The sequence below is a fragment of the Triturus cristatus genome, chromosome 8 (assembly GCF_964204655.1).
Source record: "Triturus cristatus chromosome 8, aTriCri1.1, whole genome shotgun sequence".
NCBI lineage: Eukaryota > Metazoa > Chordata > Amphibia > Caudata > Salamandridae > Triturus > Triturus cristatus.
In genome coordinates, this window is record NC_140591.1 from 1,095,970,144 (window position 1) to 1,095,984,146 (window position 14,003).

The 14,003-nt window shown below is 51.1% G+C and overlaps 1 protein-coding gene across 1 annotated transcript in view; it reads left to right on the forward strand.

Annotated features, from left to right (window-relative positions):
• Positions 1 to 14,003, forward strand: part of CCDC138 (coiled-coil domain containing 138) — a 252,752-nt gene that overhangs the window by 194,675 nt on the left and 44,074 nt on the right. The window contains exon 11 of the mRNA XM_085622639.1: positions 6,469 to 6,585. Within this exon, the coding sequence (XP_085478765.1) occupies positions 6,469 to 6,585 (117 nt within the window). The remainder of the gene's footprint in view (positions 1 to 6,468; positions 6,586 to 14,003) is intronic.

Here is a 14,003-nt window from a genome sequence, read left to right on the forward strand (position 1 = left end):
GACCTTGTAGGCCTCCCAAAGTGTCTGGGCCGAGTCAACCGAATGTTCATTTTCAAGGGAGTAGTGTTCTGTGTCATGCACAATCGTGTCATGGATCTGGCGATCTTGAGATACCAAGGGTTTATACGGGTTGTCCTCCCTCTTTGTGGCTCCCCCACCTCCACCCTGGCCCAGATAGGCGAATGGTCCGATATACCCCTTGCGAGGTGGTTCACCTCTCTAACGTTTCCCAGTTGGCCAGCCGGTGTTATAATATAATCTATTCTAGACATACTGCGTTGGACCACAGAGTATAACTGCTGCTCAGTGGGTGGAGAGACCTCCAGGTATCCACAAGGCCCATTGCTGCCATAAAGTTGTGGATTTGTGTGCCAGCCGGCGGAACGTCTCTGGAGGGCTAGCGATCTAACCTGTCAGAGACGATGGAGTTAAAGTCCCCCCCTACCACAAGTCGCCCCTCAGGCAGGGAGAGTAAGAGGTCACCTAGGTCCCTAAAGGCCGGGGCTTGAAGGCCAGGTGGAATGTATACAGAGACAAGATTTAATGTATGTCCCTCCCAGCACCCTGAAATGGCCACAAACCTTCCCAGGTTGTCTGTCCATATACGGTCGGTCGTCATCTGAACATTTTTCCGGGTCAGTATCCCCACTCCCTGAGACCCAGATCCAAACGCAGATTGCGCCACTAATTTGAACCCCCAACGTGTCAAAGCTTGGCATGCGTTCCCCAGTAAGTGTCTCTTGAAGCAAAATCACGTCAGGTGAGTGTCTTTTGATATATTGAAGCACAATGCCCCTTTTCAACTTGTTCCCCAAACCATTGACGTTCCAGGATAATAATTTAAATCCGATTGGTAACGGTAGTCCCATGGCTATGCAGTGTGTCAGTCCGATCTTTTAGGGGAGTCCCAACAGATGGGTCACTTTCTCGGCTAACTGCTCTCGTATAGACTAGTGCTCCTAATGGAAACATAGATTCTTTAAGTACAGGTAGTGCATCAGCATTAAGATAACCTGTCATTTCAAACTTGTCAGAACTTTGAATAAACATTGAAAAAGAAACCCATCGCCCCATATTGTCGTCGTGTGGGGAAACTGCGCTCCAGTGCATTCGTACATGAATGTAACATATGTTCTCAATGTACAGAATCCCTCCTACCCAACATCCCATAACCGTTACCCCCTCCCTGCATGGCGGTATCGGAACCTCCTGCAACGACCACAATGCAGAGTGCCTATCGCCCACCACAAAACTGGTAGGTCGCTTGCCAACCCAGCGCCCGTTCTACCATGAGTGTCATGAGATGCTGTAACATGAAGTTGAGTGTCCGGAGTTCCCAATTACCTCACTTATTACACAATGACCAATGTCTGGTAAGAGATATTCGACAGCCGCTCGCCTTGCAGGAAGTCTATGGCCCTCATGGAGGCTAAGACCTGCAATAGATCTGCAAAAAATTCTAGTGGGCAATGGTTCGTCCCCATAAAGGATACAGACCAGTTATTTTCTGTCGCCATACTTTCACCTGGTGTGGGTCTCACGTTTTATTTCGATCGACTGTGCCCCTGCCTCTCTCGCGAATTCTGGTGGTTCTTCTTCCCTGCATCTTGCCATCCGTCAAGCCAATCCCATGACTCATCAGGAGTGGTGAAGAACCATGCTTTTCCCTCTGCTTTCACTCGCAGTTTGGCAGGGAATAGCATGGTTTATTTGATGTCTTTCTCTCGCAAGGCTCTCTTGATTTCAAGAAAGCTACGACGTTGTTGCTGGGCCATGATCGTAAAGTCAGGAAAGAACGTCACCCTGCTGTTCTTGAGTTCTATTGGTGGTGCCGTTTGAGCCGTTTGTAAAATAATGTCTCTATCCCTATAGCTGAACACTCTTGCCACTATAGATCGTGGGGGGGCTCCGGGCTTGGGGTCTGCCCCCTGGCACTCTATGGGCCCGCTCGATCGTGAAAAATGTTGACAATCTCTCAGGTTGTAGATGCTTTGTGACCAAGTCCTCCACAAACAGGTCTGCCGCCTGTCCTTCGGCATGTTCCGGAACCCCAAGAATTCTCACGTTGTTGCGCCGTGAACGCCCTTCATATTCGTCAAGGAGGACCTCCATTCTGTCACTTCGGGTCTGTAACTCATTACCTTCTTTTGTAAGGCGGAGGTATCCTTGACCAGGGAGCCAGTGGTAGACTCGACTTCTTTGATTCTAGAATTCATATTACGCATGTCTGCCCGTATGAGGGAAACTTCGGAAGACACAGAATCAATCCTGGTCTCTAGTGACATACTCACCGTTGTGATGGCTGTCATTATGTCTTGGAGAGTGAGTTCCGACGACCCGGCACCTTCTTGCTGCGTTTCCGGTGGGTCTTCTGCTTCTTTGTCCCTTGGGCCCGCTCCCTTAGTCCAGGTGTATTTGTCCAGCTTGGCCTGTGTGGAGGCTTTAGTAGTTCTTCCACTGGCCATTGTAACTCTTCCGCTGTATCTAGAGGAAACACTATGGATGCCCAGTCGATGATTAACTGCTGCAAGTACCAGGATATTCAGGCTCAGGTAAGTAGGTATTTGAGATTCGCCACAGCGCAGGCCAATCCGCCCCTGAGCTGTCCTGTCCACGGGGAGCGGAGCACTGTGTACGCAGTACCAGGGCCTCCGGAGTATCACCCAGTCCGTCTCCACCCCCGATTTTATTAAGGTCGACAAGGGGGTGTCAAATAGGCAGGAGGACCGGTAGTCTCGATCGGTGCAGAGGAGAACCGAGGTAACGCTGCAGCTTATGTGAGTTGTAGGGAGGACAGGAGATGAGCAGCTGTGCCAATCCAGGGCCACAATCCAAACAACAGAGGGCCGCTGCTTTTAAAATTTTGCACCGTGTCCCCTAGGCCGTAGTGAGGGCGACGTAACAAGTATACACCGTGTGGCTTATCCCTCAACAAAGTTACGCCTGGACTCCATCTTCTCCCTGGCCTTAGGCGGACTGCAAGTGGTAGCTAGTGTAGCTGCGTCGTTTGTGACGCACTTTGGATAGCTAGTCGGGAGTTTGACCTCAAGTTCCCAAAGGAGCCACTTCAGGCTCGAAGCAGTAAGCAATAGGGCTCTCTACTAGGCCCCCAGTTGATGCAGTGGCCCAATGGCACAGGGCACAGCGCTGGTACAGTTATATGGTGTTCCCCACCTGCATATATGGGACACGATCAGAGCCCAGGAAATCCAATCAGTGCTGAGCGTGACTCCCTCCACGCACTCACCGCTTGTAGCTTCTCACCGAAGTAGGGAATGGGGCCCCTGCCGGTTCACTGCGCACGTCGGCGCTCCCAAGTATTCCCGCCTTGATAGACGCCACAATAAGGCTATGTCCCGGGCACAAACGGGAGCCGTCTCAAGGCTCTAGTCGTTAATTAAATTGGGCTCCGCTCTATTCCCACAGCTGATTTGGCCGCCCCAGCGGCGCAGGGCACAGCACCCCGGACAATTAGATGGTGCTTGATCGGTGAAGGCACGGGGCTTAGGCCAGGAAGTCCGCTCCTCGACGAGCACAGCTCTCACCACTGCTCCGGCGGCCGCTGATCCCAGCCGTAGCAGAGACCGGGAACCCAGCCAGCTCACTATTGATACCTTCTGATGCGGTGGCTCACTCCCCGGTGGGCAGTATGCTGACTGTGCGTCATTTTTAGGTCTCGCCTGACCCAGCGCATGCGCTGGTCTGGCGAGACTTTTTGAGAGGACTCCACAAAGTGCTACCAGGCCAGCCTAGAGCTACAGTGCATGTGCGCGGGCGCGCGCGCAGCGCTTTTCCGCGATCACTTTCACTTTCGCGGCTGCACGGCCGCTTTGATGTTTGATCGCGATCACTTTTGCGGCCGCTTGGCATAGCCAATAGATATCGCTTTTGGGACCTTATAAGTATTTAGTTATGCAACTGTTGCATGGCTAAACACTTATAAGGTCCCTAAGGCGAGACCTATTGGCTATGTCAATGCTTGTTGCACCTTTGCCGACAGCCGTGCGAGGAATCTCGGGCGCCCCTCCTCAACAGCCCAGCCCAAGCAGACATAGTCAGAAAGAATGCCTCGTTCTTCGCCGGTACTTGACCGATTTCGACCGCTTCTTCGGCGAGGACACTCCGGGTGGGCTCCGGTCGGCGAAAAGTTCCCAGAGTTACACACTCTCAGGATGGTGATGCGGATATTGCATTAGAACGGGCACGCTCGGATGGAGGCGCTCTAAGTCGCGACCATTTTACATGGCAGTTGGCCACGCCCCCTCCTGTGCTAGCCTTGTTGCCTAAGATGCCGCCATTTTCTCATGGTTTTATTTTTCTTCATATAGTCGATTCTCCTCAGTTAAATTCAGAATTTCTGTCTCATTTTACCTGGTAGTCTTAGGGCTTGGATTTGGGGTAAGGGAGAAGGGAACAAAACATAGAGGGACTAGCAAATAGCATAGTTTGTCAGTAACAGATATTACCCACAACTTCATGAGCAAGCCCTCTTGACTTCACATCCTCACCAACCTTTACACAACACCACCAGAAGATCCCTTATTACATGAGCCATTTCCATTTGATTCTGAGTTTGCTGCACCTCTGATACCCTCCAAAATGACCTGATTTTTCTCCTTCTGTATTACAGTAAACTGTTTAGCTGAATATTCCACATTTAGCTTTACAGGGTGGCTTAACGGTGCCAGCACACCTGGAGAGTGCAGGCCCTTCTTTAGTGTTAAAGGACTACTAGCCAACCTTTCTAGGCTCAAATCAGGAAACCGTAAAAAGACACTGATCACCAATTTACATCTCCTTCTATCTAGTTGCTTCCTGTAGAATCTTCTCCCTTATTTCCACTGATTTTAGAATTACTTTCAGTGCTCCCACGATGTAGTATCACATTTCATCTTTCTTGTAGAAGGTCTGTAAATGTGACATTTCAGGGTGCGTCTAGATGGATCCTGACGACAGTACAGGATCTGGAGAAAGGACTTTTTCTTTTGTGGTCTCTCCAGGGCGGATGCCCAAAACCCTCACCTGGGTACTTCTCTGTAGGTTGTCTAGTATATTCATCTTAACATTGAGGTTCACCATGTTCATTTAGTCATGTCAGCCTTTAATTCCTCCATCCCTTTGAGGGAAGATCCAATGTGCACTCTGTACCCCTCTAGTGACCTACACCTACACTGTGTGTGTCATACCACCTGCTCATACCACCCACTGTCTCAGTTGAACTTTCTAATTATGCTTCTATGGCTTGACAGCAGTGGTGATAGATTCAATTTTCATATTAAAGTTCTCGTTAATGGACTTACAATACTACTTCTTCCTGAGCCTCATCAGATGCCATTGCTTTATGTAGTTTACTCTCTAATGAGCCCCAGCATTTAAAAAACCTTTTCCTGATCTGTTATCTTTCTTGAGAGGTCCACCAACTAGACCAAGGCGACTGCTGCTTTCCACTGTCACGCTACAATCCTTCCCATTCCTCATGCAGCAGAATGGGAGGTGGAACAGTACTCTTTCTTTTAGCAGATGAAGTTGATGAGGGCTGAAGGAAACTGGGAGGTGCTTTCTGTCCCTCCAGACAGCTGTTAACTCCCCCTCTGCCACCAAAGGACAAGAGGGACACAATGGATCTTCTGTGCCTCTCTAAACCTGTTCTTCTTTCCCATGGGTCAGATAATCGACATTTGCAGTGCCGTTTATACAGCGGGACAGCCATATCATCCTTCTCACAGCGTCCAACAACCATTCTTGCAGAGACTACCTATCCTAACTTGCCTAATATCAGCGGATGTAGCTGGATTGCAACTGGCCCCCTTCTCTCTTTTCAGCGGCTGTGCCTTCAGTTAAGGAGGAAGGTGGAGGCCTGCCATTTGTACCCCAGGTACCGTAACTACACCTGCAGATGACTTCAAAGGGTGTGGTACCCTTTTTCCTACAGGCCCCCTGTGTCCTGAGTGGTACTCAAATGTCTGTCAGTGCACTGAACGCCACCATGAACCCTTCAGCTGTGGACCTTGGCATAAGCCACAACTTTCAGCGCTGGTGATCTCAGTCCCTTATTTATCTTGTTCACATTTATTGACATATTTTTGTAAAACTGGGGTCCGTGCACTTAGCGATTTTTTTTCTACTGGTGTATTTATACACAGACCTAAATTACAGTGGATGTAGTAGTCAGTCTGTTGTGCCACACTTATTTGTACTTTACATGTACATTCTTTGAGTGACTGCTGATATCTAGCTGTCTCCTTTTTATTGTTTACCAAATTTAATATTGACCGTATATAGTACTAGTAATTGTAAACAATGTAGCCAGGACTGCAGTTAAATATTGCACTTTTAACATGTAATTGAGTTACATAAATACCCTCTATATTTTCTTTACCGATTATTAATATATTTATTGCATTGGGTTTTTCAAAGAAAGAAGACAATGGAAGCAACAGCATTTAAACAAAGTTTTTTTTCTTCTAGCTTTTACCTGCAGTTGCTGAACAACTGCAGTGGATGCCCCTTGTTAATGCCAGATGGCATTTGCCTTTAATAAAATTCACATATTGGGCCATGCGACAGCTCGAAAGTGGCTCTCAGGTAAACAAACATTTAATATAACACAGCTTCTGTTGATGATAAATTCCGTTATACAGTAAATAATGTGGGCCCAAAGATTTATGAAGTTGATTTGCTAATTGAAAACATACTTGATGAAGACCTAATACTGAAGCAGACGATAACTGATTCAGTGCCTGTTGTTTGCACCATGATCACTATTTTGCGCTTTCAAATGTCTTTTACCATTTTCCTTTGAACTGTATCGTTGGTTTATATGTACATGCAATCTGGGCCTTCCTAATCCTACTTTTTACAATATGTATTCTGGATTTATGTTTCTATTCAGTTGTTACCTTTTATATATGAGATTCTTTCTGGGGTGTTGATTGCGTAGCTTAGTTTTCCAGGGACCGTGGTGGGTTTATAAGCTGCACATTTCCAGATCTCCAAATTCCTTAAGCTTTTTGGGTACCTAAATTCAAATTACATGTGCAGAAAATCCTATTGATTAAAGTAATGTCCTAATCTTGATTCAAAGAATCAAGAGTATTGGAATATCACTGTTCTAAATGAGATTTTTGAATAAGGAAAGTCTGAAAGTGGGTGGAATTTCAGATTTGCAAATTTTTTAGTCTGAAGGTGAGTTTCCAAAGATGTGTTTCATGCAAATGACATCCACTTTGATTGTACTTCCCCCACCATGAAACCACTGGCACAATTACTCCTGTCAAAGTAATGAGTAAGGCATTTTCGGGATGTGATTTGGGAGGGAGTGCCCGCATATTTCATGGGTGCATAGAGGGAGGTCTTTCTCCACAGGTAAAGAATTTCCTCAAGGAGAAACAAAAGGTAAGTTAAAAGTGGAATGTAGAATAGGGACAACTTTCCATAAACAATATTGGGCACTTGGGAACTATTCCCTATATGCAAGTTCTCTTGCAATGCTTTGACTGTCATAGTTTACCTGGAAAACTCTTGGAATTCTTTGAGAATTTCACAACAGTTGGACGTTTTCGCTGAACGTAGTTATACCTTACAGGAGCAAATTGCTACCTTGTTTCTGTAACTTTACGAATGCCACTTATGTCTTCTATCTGCAAATGCTCCCTGAATAACACAATGCCCTCCTTTCAGTATTGATGCACATGCTACAAAAACATTTGTGTTCTTTTGGGTAAATTGCTCTTTCAAATGGTGGAATTCTTGGTTATATGGACAGCCTTAAACAACAATTGTTAACTTGTTCTCCTAAGTAGTAAAATGGTTAGCACACAGCAGGAAACGTAAGTACATCTTGACAGAAAATTGACTCCTGTTTAGAAGCTAATTTATAATCATAGTGTTGGAAATATGCATCTAACTTAACTATCATCATTTTGAGGATTATGCAATTGGCTGCCACTTTTCAGTATTACTTTTCAAGTCTTTCCAGACCTTGTAGAAAGATGGCTCTGTATATGATATTGCCACTAGGTAGTAATACCGTGCACAGAGTCCAGGGGTTTCCCAGAAGTGTTAAGGGCTCAAGGTAAAATCCAAATCCAAAAGTGGTAGTGTGGGCGAGTAGCCTTAGGCCTAACACAGAGGAGTGTAAGACATTTATTGCACAACAGTGATCATTAATGGACACACAACTCAAGAAGGAGATCCGGACCAATTTTAGAAAAATATACTTTGTATTTTATATCTGACAGAAACACGTTAGTTATATTCCTCACCTTAGAATATCCCCAGGCGTCAGGCTGGATCCGGAAAGATTTTTCGTCAGCAATACCCCTTGCGCGTCGCTAGGCGTCGTCTGCTGCTCCACGCCCGTCGTCGGCGTCGTGTGCCGGAATGACGTCGTCGGAGTACTTAGACGCCGGCTTCGCACGCTGACGTCCGTTCTCATTTTTTCAGCGCCAGACAGCGCTGATCCGGGAAGAGCTTACCCCTTTAGTCACTTTTTGACTAAAACTTTTTGGACTCTTTTGTCTACTCGTCGACTCGAACTGGTGCCGGTAGGATGCCTGGTTTTAAGCCTGTGACTCCTGTCACCGACTGATGTCGGTAACGGACCACCATCGCTGGTGCCTTTACTGCCTTGGGGCCGACCACGATGCGGAGTCGTGCCTCGACTGCCGGGCCTTGACCTCGAAGGCTAGACGGGAGCGGTCCCGCAAGCTTCTCGAGCTCCGGCACTCGGCTCCGCGCCGTTCACGGTCCCGGTCCAGGAGGAGGTCGAAGGACCGGTCGCGGAGCCGCAGCCACCATCACCGCTCGTCGAGTTCCAAGTCTTCGGGTAAGTCGAAGCATAGTAAGAAGTCCAAGAGACGACATCGCTCTTCGGACTCCCCTCGCGCGACTTGGTCGAGGGTCCGGGTGGTACCACCCCCGCGGCTCCGCCGGAGCCGCAGGAGCCGCGTCCGTCCGCATACCCGCCGGTCCCTGGGACTGACGCGACTCCGGCGGAGATCAGTGCCTTCCTCTTGGCCATGAGGGGCCTGGTTCCGCCGTCGATGCCTGCCGGCGTGCCTTCGGGCCCTGCGGGCTCGACTGGGGGGCCTAGCGAGCCGGCAGCTCCGGCCCCGGCGCTGACTTCGGTCCCGACGCTGCAGGTCCCCGTGGGATCCAGGCCTGGATCTCAGTCGATGCCGGTTGACCTCACGACGCCTCCTCCGCCGGCGTCGACACCGGTTCCACCCCCGGCGCGGTCTCCGGACGAAGCCGTTCCTCGGTTCAGCCCCGGTCCGGGCCCGGCGCCGTTGCGGCGCCGGAGGGTGACCATTTCATCTTCCGCCCGGCTCCGATCATTCCTCCAGTTTATCAGAAATCTGATGACGGTGGCGACTGGGAGGGGTCTGATGACCCTCTGGCCCGCTAGGGCCAGTTATCACAGGACTGGGCAGATGAGCTGGGGGATGCCAGTGGCCTTGACACCTCCCCTGACACTGGCTTCATCTCTCCTCCGACCGTGGCTTCGAAGGAAGGTGCTACCTTTTCTGTGGCATTGCGTAAGGCGGCCGAAGCCCTCGGGCTGGAGCTACCTACTGTGGCCGTGAGGACTAACCTCCTCACTGAAGTGCTCCAACCGTCAGCAAGCTCCTCGGAGCCTCTGCTGCCGTTTAGTGAAGCACTGATGGACGTTCTTAAGGGCACCTGGTCCAAGCCCTCCACAGTACCTCCTGTGGATCGGAACGTGGCCCGACGCCACCGCCCTGCACCGGGCGACCCCAGTTTTCTTTCCCAACACCCCACATCTGAGAGCCTGGTTATCCAGGCCTCTACTTCCCAGACCTCCTTCCCGTCCGCTCCCCCGGATCGGGAATCCAAGAGACTGGAGCAGTTTGGCAAAAAGCCGTTCTCCTCCCTTAGTTTAGGGCTGCGGTAGATTAACACCGCTTGTCTCTTGGACCATTACTCCCACTCTCTGTGGGATATGGTGGAGGACGTGCTGCCCCTGTGCCCGGAGGAGGCCCGGACACGGCTCGCCCAGGCTCTTGCCGACGGGCGAGACGCAGCGAGGTATGCCATCCGATGTGGTTTGGACACCACGGACTCGCTTGGCAAGACAATGTCGTCCACGGTGGCGCTTCGTTGTCACGCCTGGTTGCGGTCCACGTCTTTTTCCGGGGATGTCCAGAGCACACTCATGGACATGCCCTTTGATAGCGATTGCCTCTTTGGTGACAAAGCGGACAGTGCGCTGGAGCGCTTTAAGGACTCCAGGGCTACGGCCAAGTCCTTGGGTCTCTCGGCCCGCGCCTGCAAACTTCTGCTTTTCGCCCCTTTAGTGGCCAAGGAAGGGGTGCCCCCAGGCCTACAGGCCGCAGAACCATCCTCCACGCGGACGTGGTTTACGCCGAGGCGGCACGGGGGGGGGGGTGTCAACGTGCCGGTCCATCCACATCCACCTCAGCAGCATCCGCCTCAAAGCCTTCCTAGTCCGTGCTTTCAGGCCCATTCCACGCCAGTGGGCGGCAGAATTCGCTATCACCTGCTCCAATGGCGTTCCATCACTTCGGACAGGTGGGTGCTGCAAATCATCTGAAGTGGCTACTCCCTCCCCTTCGAGACGACCCCTCCAGCCATGCCACCGCATGTCGGGGGATCACTTGAATCTTCTACGGGAGGAAGTTGCGGCCCTCTTGGCTAAAGGGGCCGTCGAGCGCGTTCCTGGTCCAGAAGTAGGCCGTGGTTGTTATTCCCACTACTTTCTGGTTCCCAAGAAGGGCAACCTGCGGTTCACGGTGGGTCAGGAGCATTTTCAGTTTACTGTGCTCCCCTTCGGCCTCACCAGTGCCCCTCTGGTGTTCACGAAAGTGATGGCGGTGATCGCAGCTCATCTGCGCAGATCAGGGTTCCAGTCTTCCCCTATCTCGACGACTGGCTGTTGAAGGCGGGCTCGCCCCAGCAAGTCGTCTCCCACCTCCAGACTACGGCCGACCTCCTGCATTTGCTGGGGTTCTCCATCAATGTGCCGAAGTCGCATCTGAGTCCCTCCCAAACGCTCCTGTTTATCGGGGCGGTTCTGGACTCGGCTCAGTTCCGGGCTTATCCTCTGGACCGACGGGTCGGGGATATTCAGGCTGATTCCCATCTTTCAGCCTCTATCCTGGGTTTCGGTCAGGTTGGTGCTGTGGCTTCTGGGTCTGATGGCCTCCTGCATCCTGTTAGTGCATCACGCCAGGTGGCGAATGCGGGCTCTGCAGTGGGACCTGAAGTTTCAGTGGACCCAGCATCGGGGCAACCTGTCCGACCATGTCTTGATCTTGGAGGGCACGCAAAGCAGCTGCAGTGGTGGCTCACGGACCACGATTGGGTCAGCGGCAGATCCCTTTCCCTACCCAACCGGAGCACGTAGTAGTGACGGATGCGTCCCTCCTGGGATGGGGGGGCCACATGGGGGAGGCGGAGATCAGAGGACTCTGGTCTCCGGCGGAGTCTCGGCTCCATATCAACCTTTTGGAGCTGAGAGCGATCCGACTTGCACTGAAGGCATTCCTTCCCGTTGTCCGGGGAAGTGTGGTGCAGGTGTTCAAGGACAACACCACCGCCATGTGGTATTGCAACAAACAGGGCGGGGTGGGGTCGTGGACCCTTTGTCAGGAGGCTCTGCGCCTCTGGACATGGCTGGAACATCAGGGCATCACCCTGGTGGTTCAACATCTGGCGGGCTCTCTGAACGCCAGAGCAGACGAACTCAGCCGCCGGTGCATGATGGATCACGAATGGCGTCTCAACTTGGACGTGGCGCAAGGCCTCTTTCGGCAGTGGGGAGAGCCTTGGTTAGATCTATTTGCCACCGAAGAGAACGCACAATGTCAGCAGTTCTGCGGGTTGGAGTTTCCAAGGCGGCACTCGCTCGGGGACGCCTTTCGTCGCGAGTGGAGTTGCGGTCTGTTGTACGCCTTTCCGCCTATACCACTTCTGCCCAGAGTGCTGAAGAAGATCAGGCGCGACCGGGCCCAAGTCATCTTGGTGGCTCCGGATTGGGCACGAAGGTACTGGTATCCCGAGCTACTCAGTCTGTCAATCGATCCCCCGATACGACTGCCTCTTCAGGAGGACCTTCTGTCGCAGCAGCGGGGGACGGTCTTCCACCCGAACCTGTCCAGTCTCCACCTCCATGCGTGGAGATTGAGCGGCGACAGTTGATGCCATTTGACTTGCCTCCTGAAGTCTGCGATGTGATTCTGGCAGCCAGGTGTCCCTCCACAAAATCGGTATACGCCTGCAGGTGGAACAAATTTGTTGCATGGTGCACAGCAAAGGCTGTGGTTACCCTTTCCGCCCCTCTTTCTGAGGTTCTCCTCTTTCTTCTTTCCATGGCCCAGCAGGGCTCTGCTCTGGGCACTCTTAAAGGTTATCTTTCAGCTATTTCTGCTTTCTTACGGCTTCCTGATCAGCCGTCTCTTTTCGAATCTCCTGTTGTCTCTCGCTTCTTCAAAGGCATTACTCACATGTTTCCTCCTGTCCCTTTCGTAATGCCTCCGTGGGATTTGAACCTGGTCTTGACATATCTGATGTGCGCTCCCTTTGAGCCTCTTCATAATTGTTCCCTCCGTCTTCTGACTCTTAAGACTGCTTTCGGGGTTGCCGTCACCTCGGCTAGACAGGTGAGTGAGCTCCAGGCCATTTCTTCTAAGCCTCCTTTTCTTTCTGTCCATCCGGACCAGGTTGTCCTTCGGACTCGTCCTTCCTTTCTTCCTAAAGTGGTGACTGCCTTTCACATCGGGCAGTCTGTCACGTTGCCCACCTTCTTTCTGCCTCCGCATCCTTCCAAGGAGGAAGAGAGGCTCCACCGTCTGGACCCAAAATGGGCGCTGTCCTTTTATTTGGACCGCACCAAACAGTTCCGGGTGGACGACCAACTCTTTGTTGGCTACGTGGGCGCTAAGATGGGGCGGGCGGTACACAAGCGGACCATCTCGCGGTGGGTCATATTGTGTATAAAGGCATGTTACTCCTTGGCTAAAAAGGAACCTCCTGTAGGGCTGAGGGCCCATTCCACTCGGGCCACAGCGGCGACCACTGCCCTGGGCCGGGGAGTCCCCTTGCAGGACCTCTGTCAGGCAGCAACGTGGGCTTCGCTGCACACGTTTGCCAAACACTATTGCCTGGACAGCCAAGTCCAGAGAGACGGCTTCTTTGGCCGTTCTGTTCTCCAGGACTTTCTGGTGTGATCTTGGTTCGCAGACCCACCACCGGGGTTGGTATTGCTGGGGTATCTATTCTAAGGTGAGGAATCTAACTAACGTGTTTCTTTCAGATGAACAAGTTACTTACCTTTGGTAACGATGTATCTGTAAGAAACATTAGTTAGTTAGATTCCTCACCGACCCACCCCATCCTCCCCGTTCTGCGAAACGACATCTAGGGTTAAGGTTATCCTTTTCAGGGCCCTAGACTTTTTGGCACCAGTGTCGGTCTCTTGCATGGCTCTGCGTTCCTGGTGCGGAAAGCTATGTACAAGAACTGACGTCATTCTGGCGCACGACGCCGACGATGGATGCGGAGCCGCAGACGACGCCTAGCGACGCGCAAGGGGTATTGCTGACGAAAAATCTTTCCGAATCCAGCCTGACGCCTGGGGATATTCTAAGGTGAGGAATCTAACTAACTAATGTTTCTTACAGATACATCGTTACCAAAGGTAAGTAACTTGTTTTTTAAGATCAACATCTTCTTTATAAGGTAAGTACGTTTTTAATTAAAAATTGTTTTCACTTTTAAAAAGCCTGCACAGTCCAATGTTATCTTATGGGGAACACAATATTGCGGTTAAACAGGTAAGTAGTGCACTTACAATCCCAGTCTTCGGAGCCAAAAGTCAGCAAGGGTTAGGGGTCAGTTTAGTACCAGAGCTGAACCACCACTGGTACATGGGAGGCCGGATGCAGAGGCCAAAATCAGAGTGTGGCTCAATGCTTTTCAGTGGAGACTGGGGGTACCTGGAGCCACACTGCTTGCAGGTA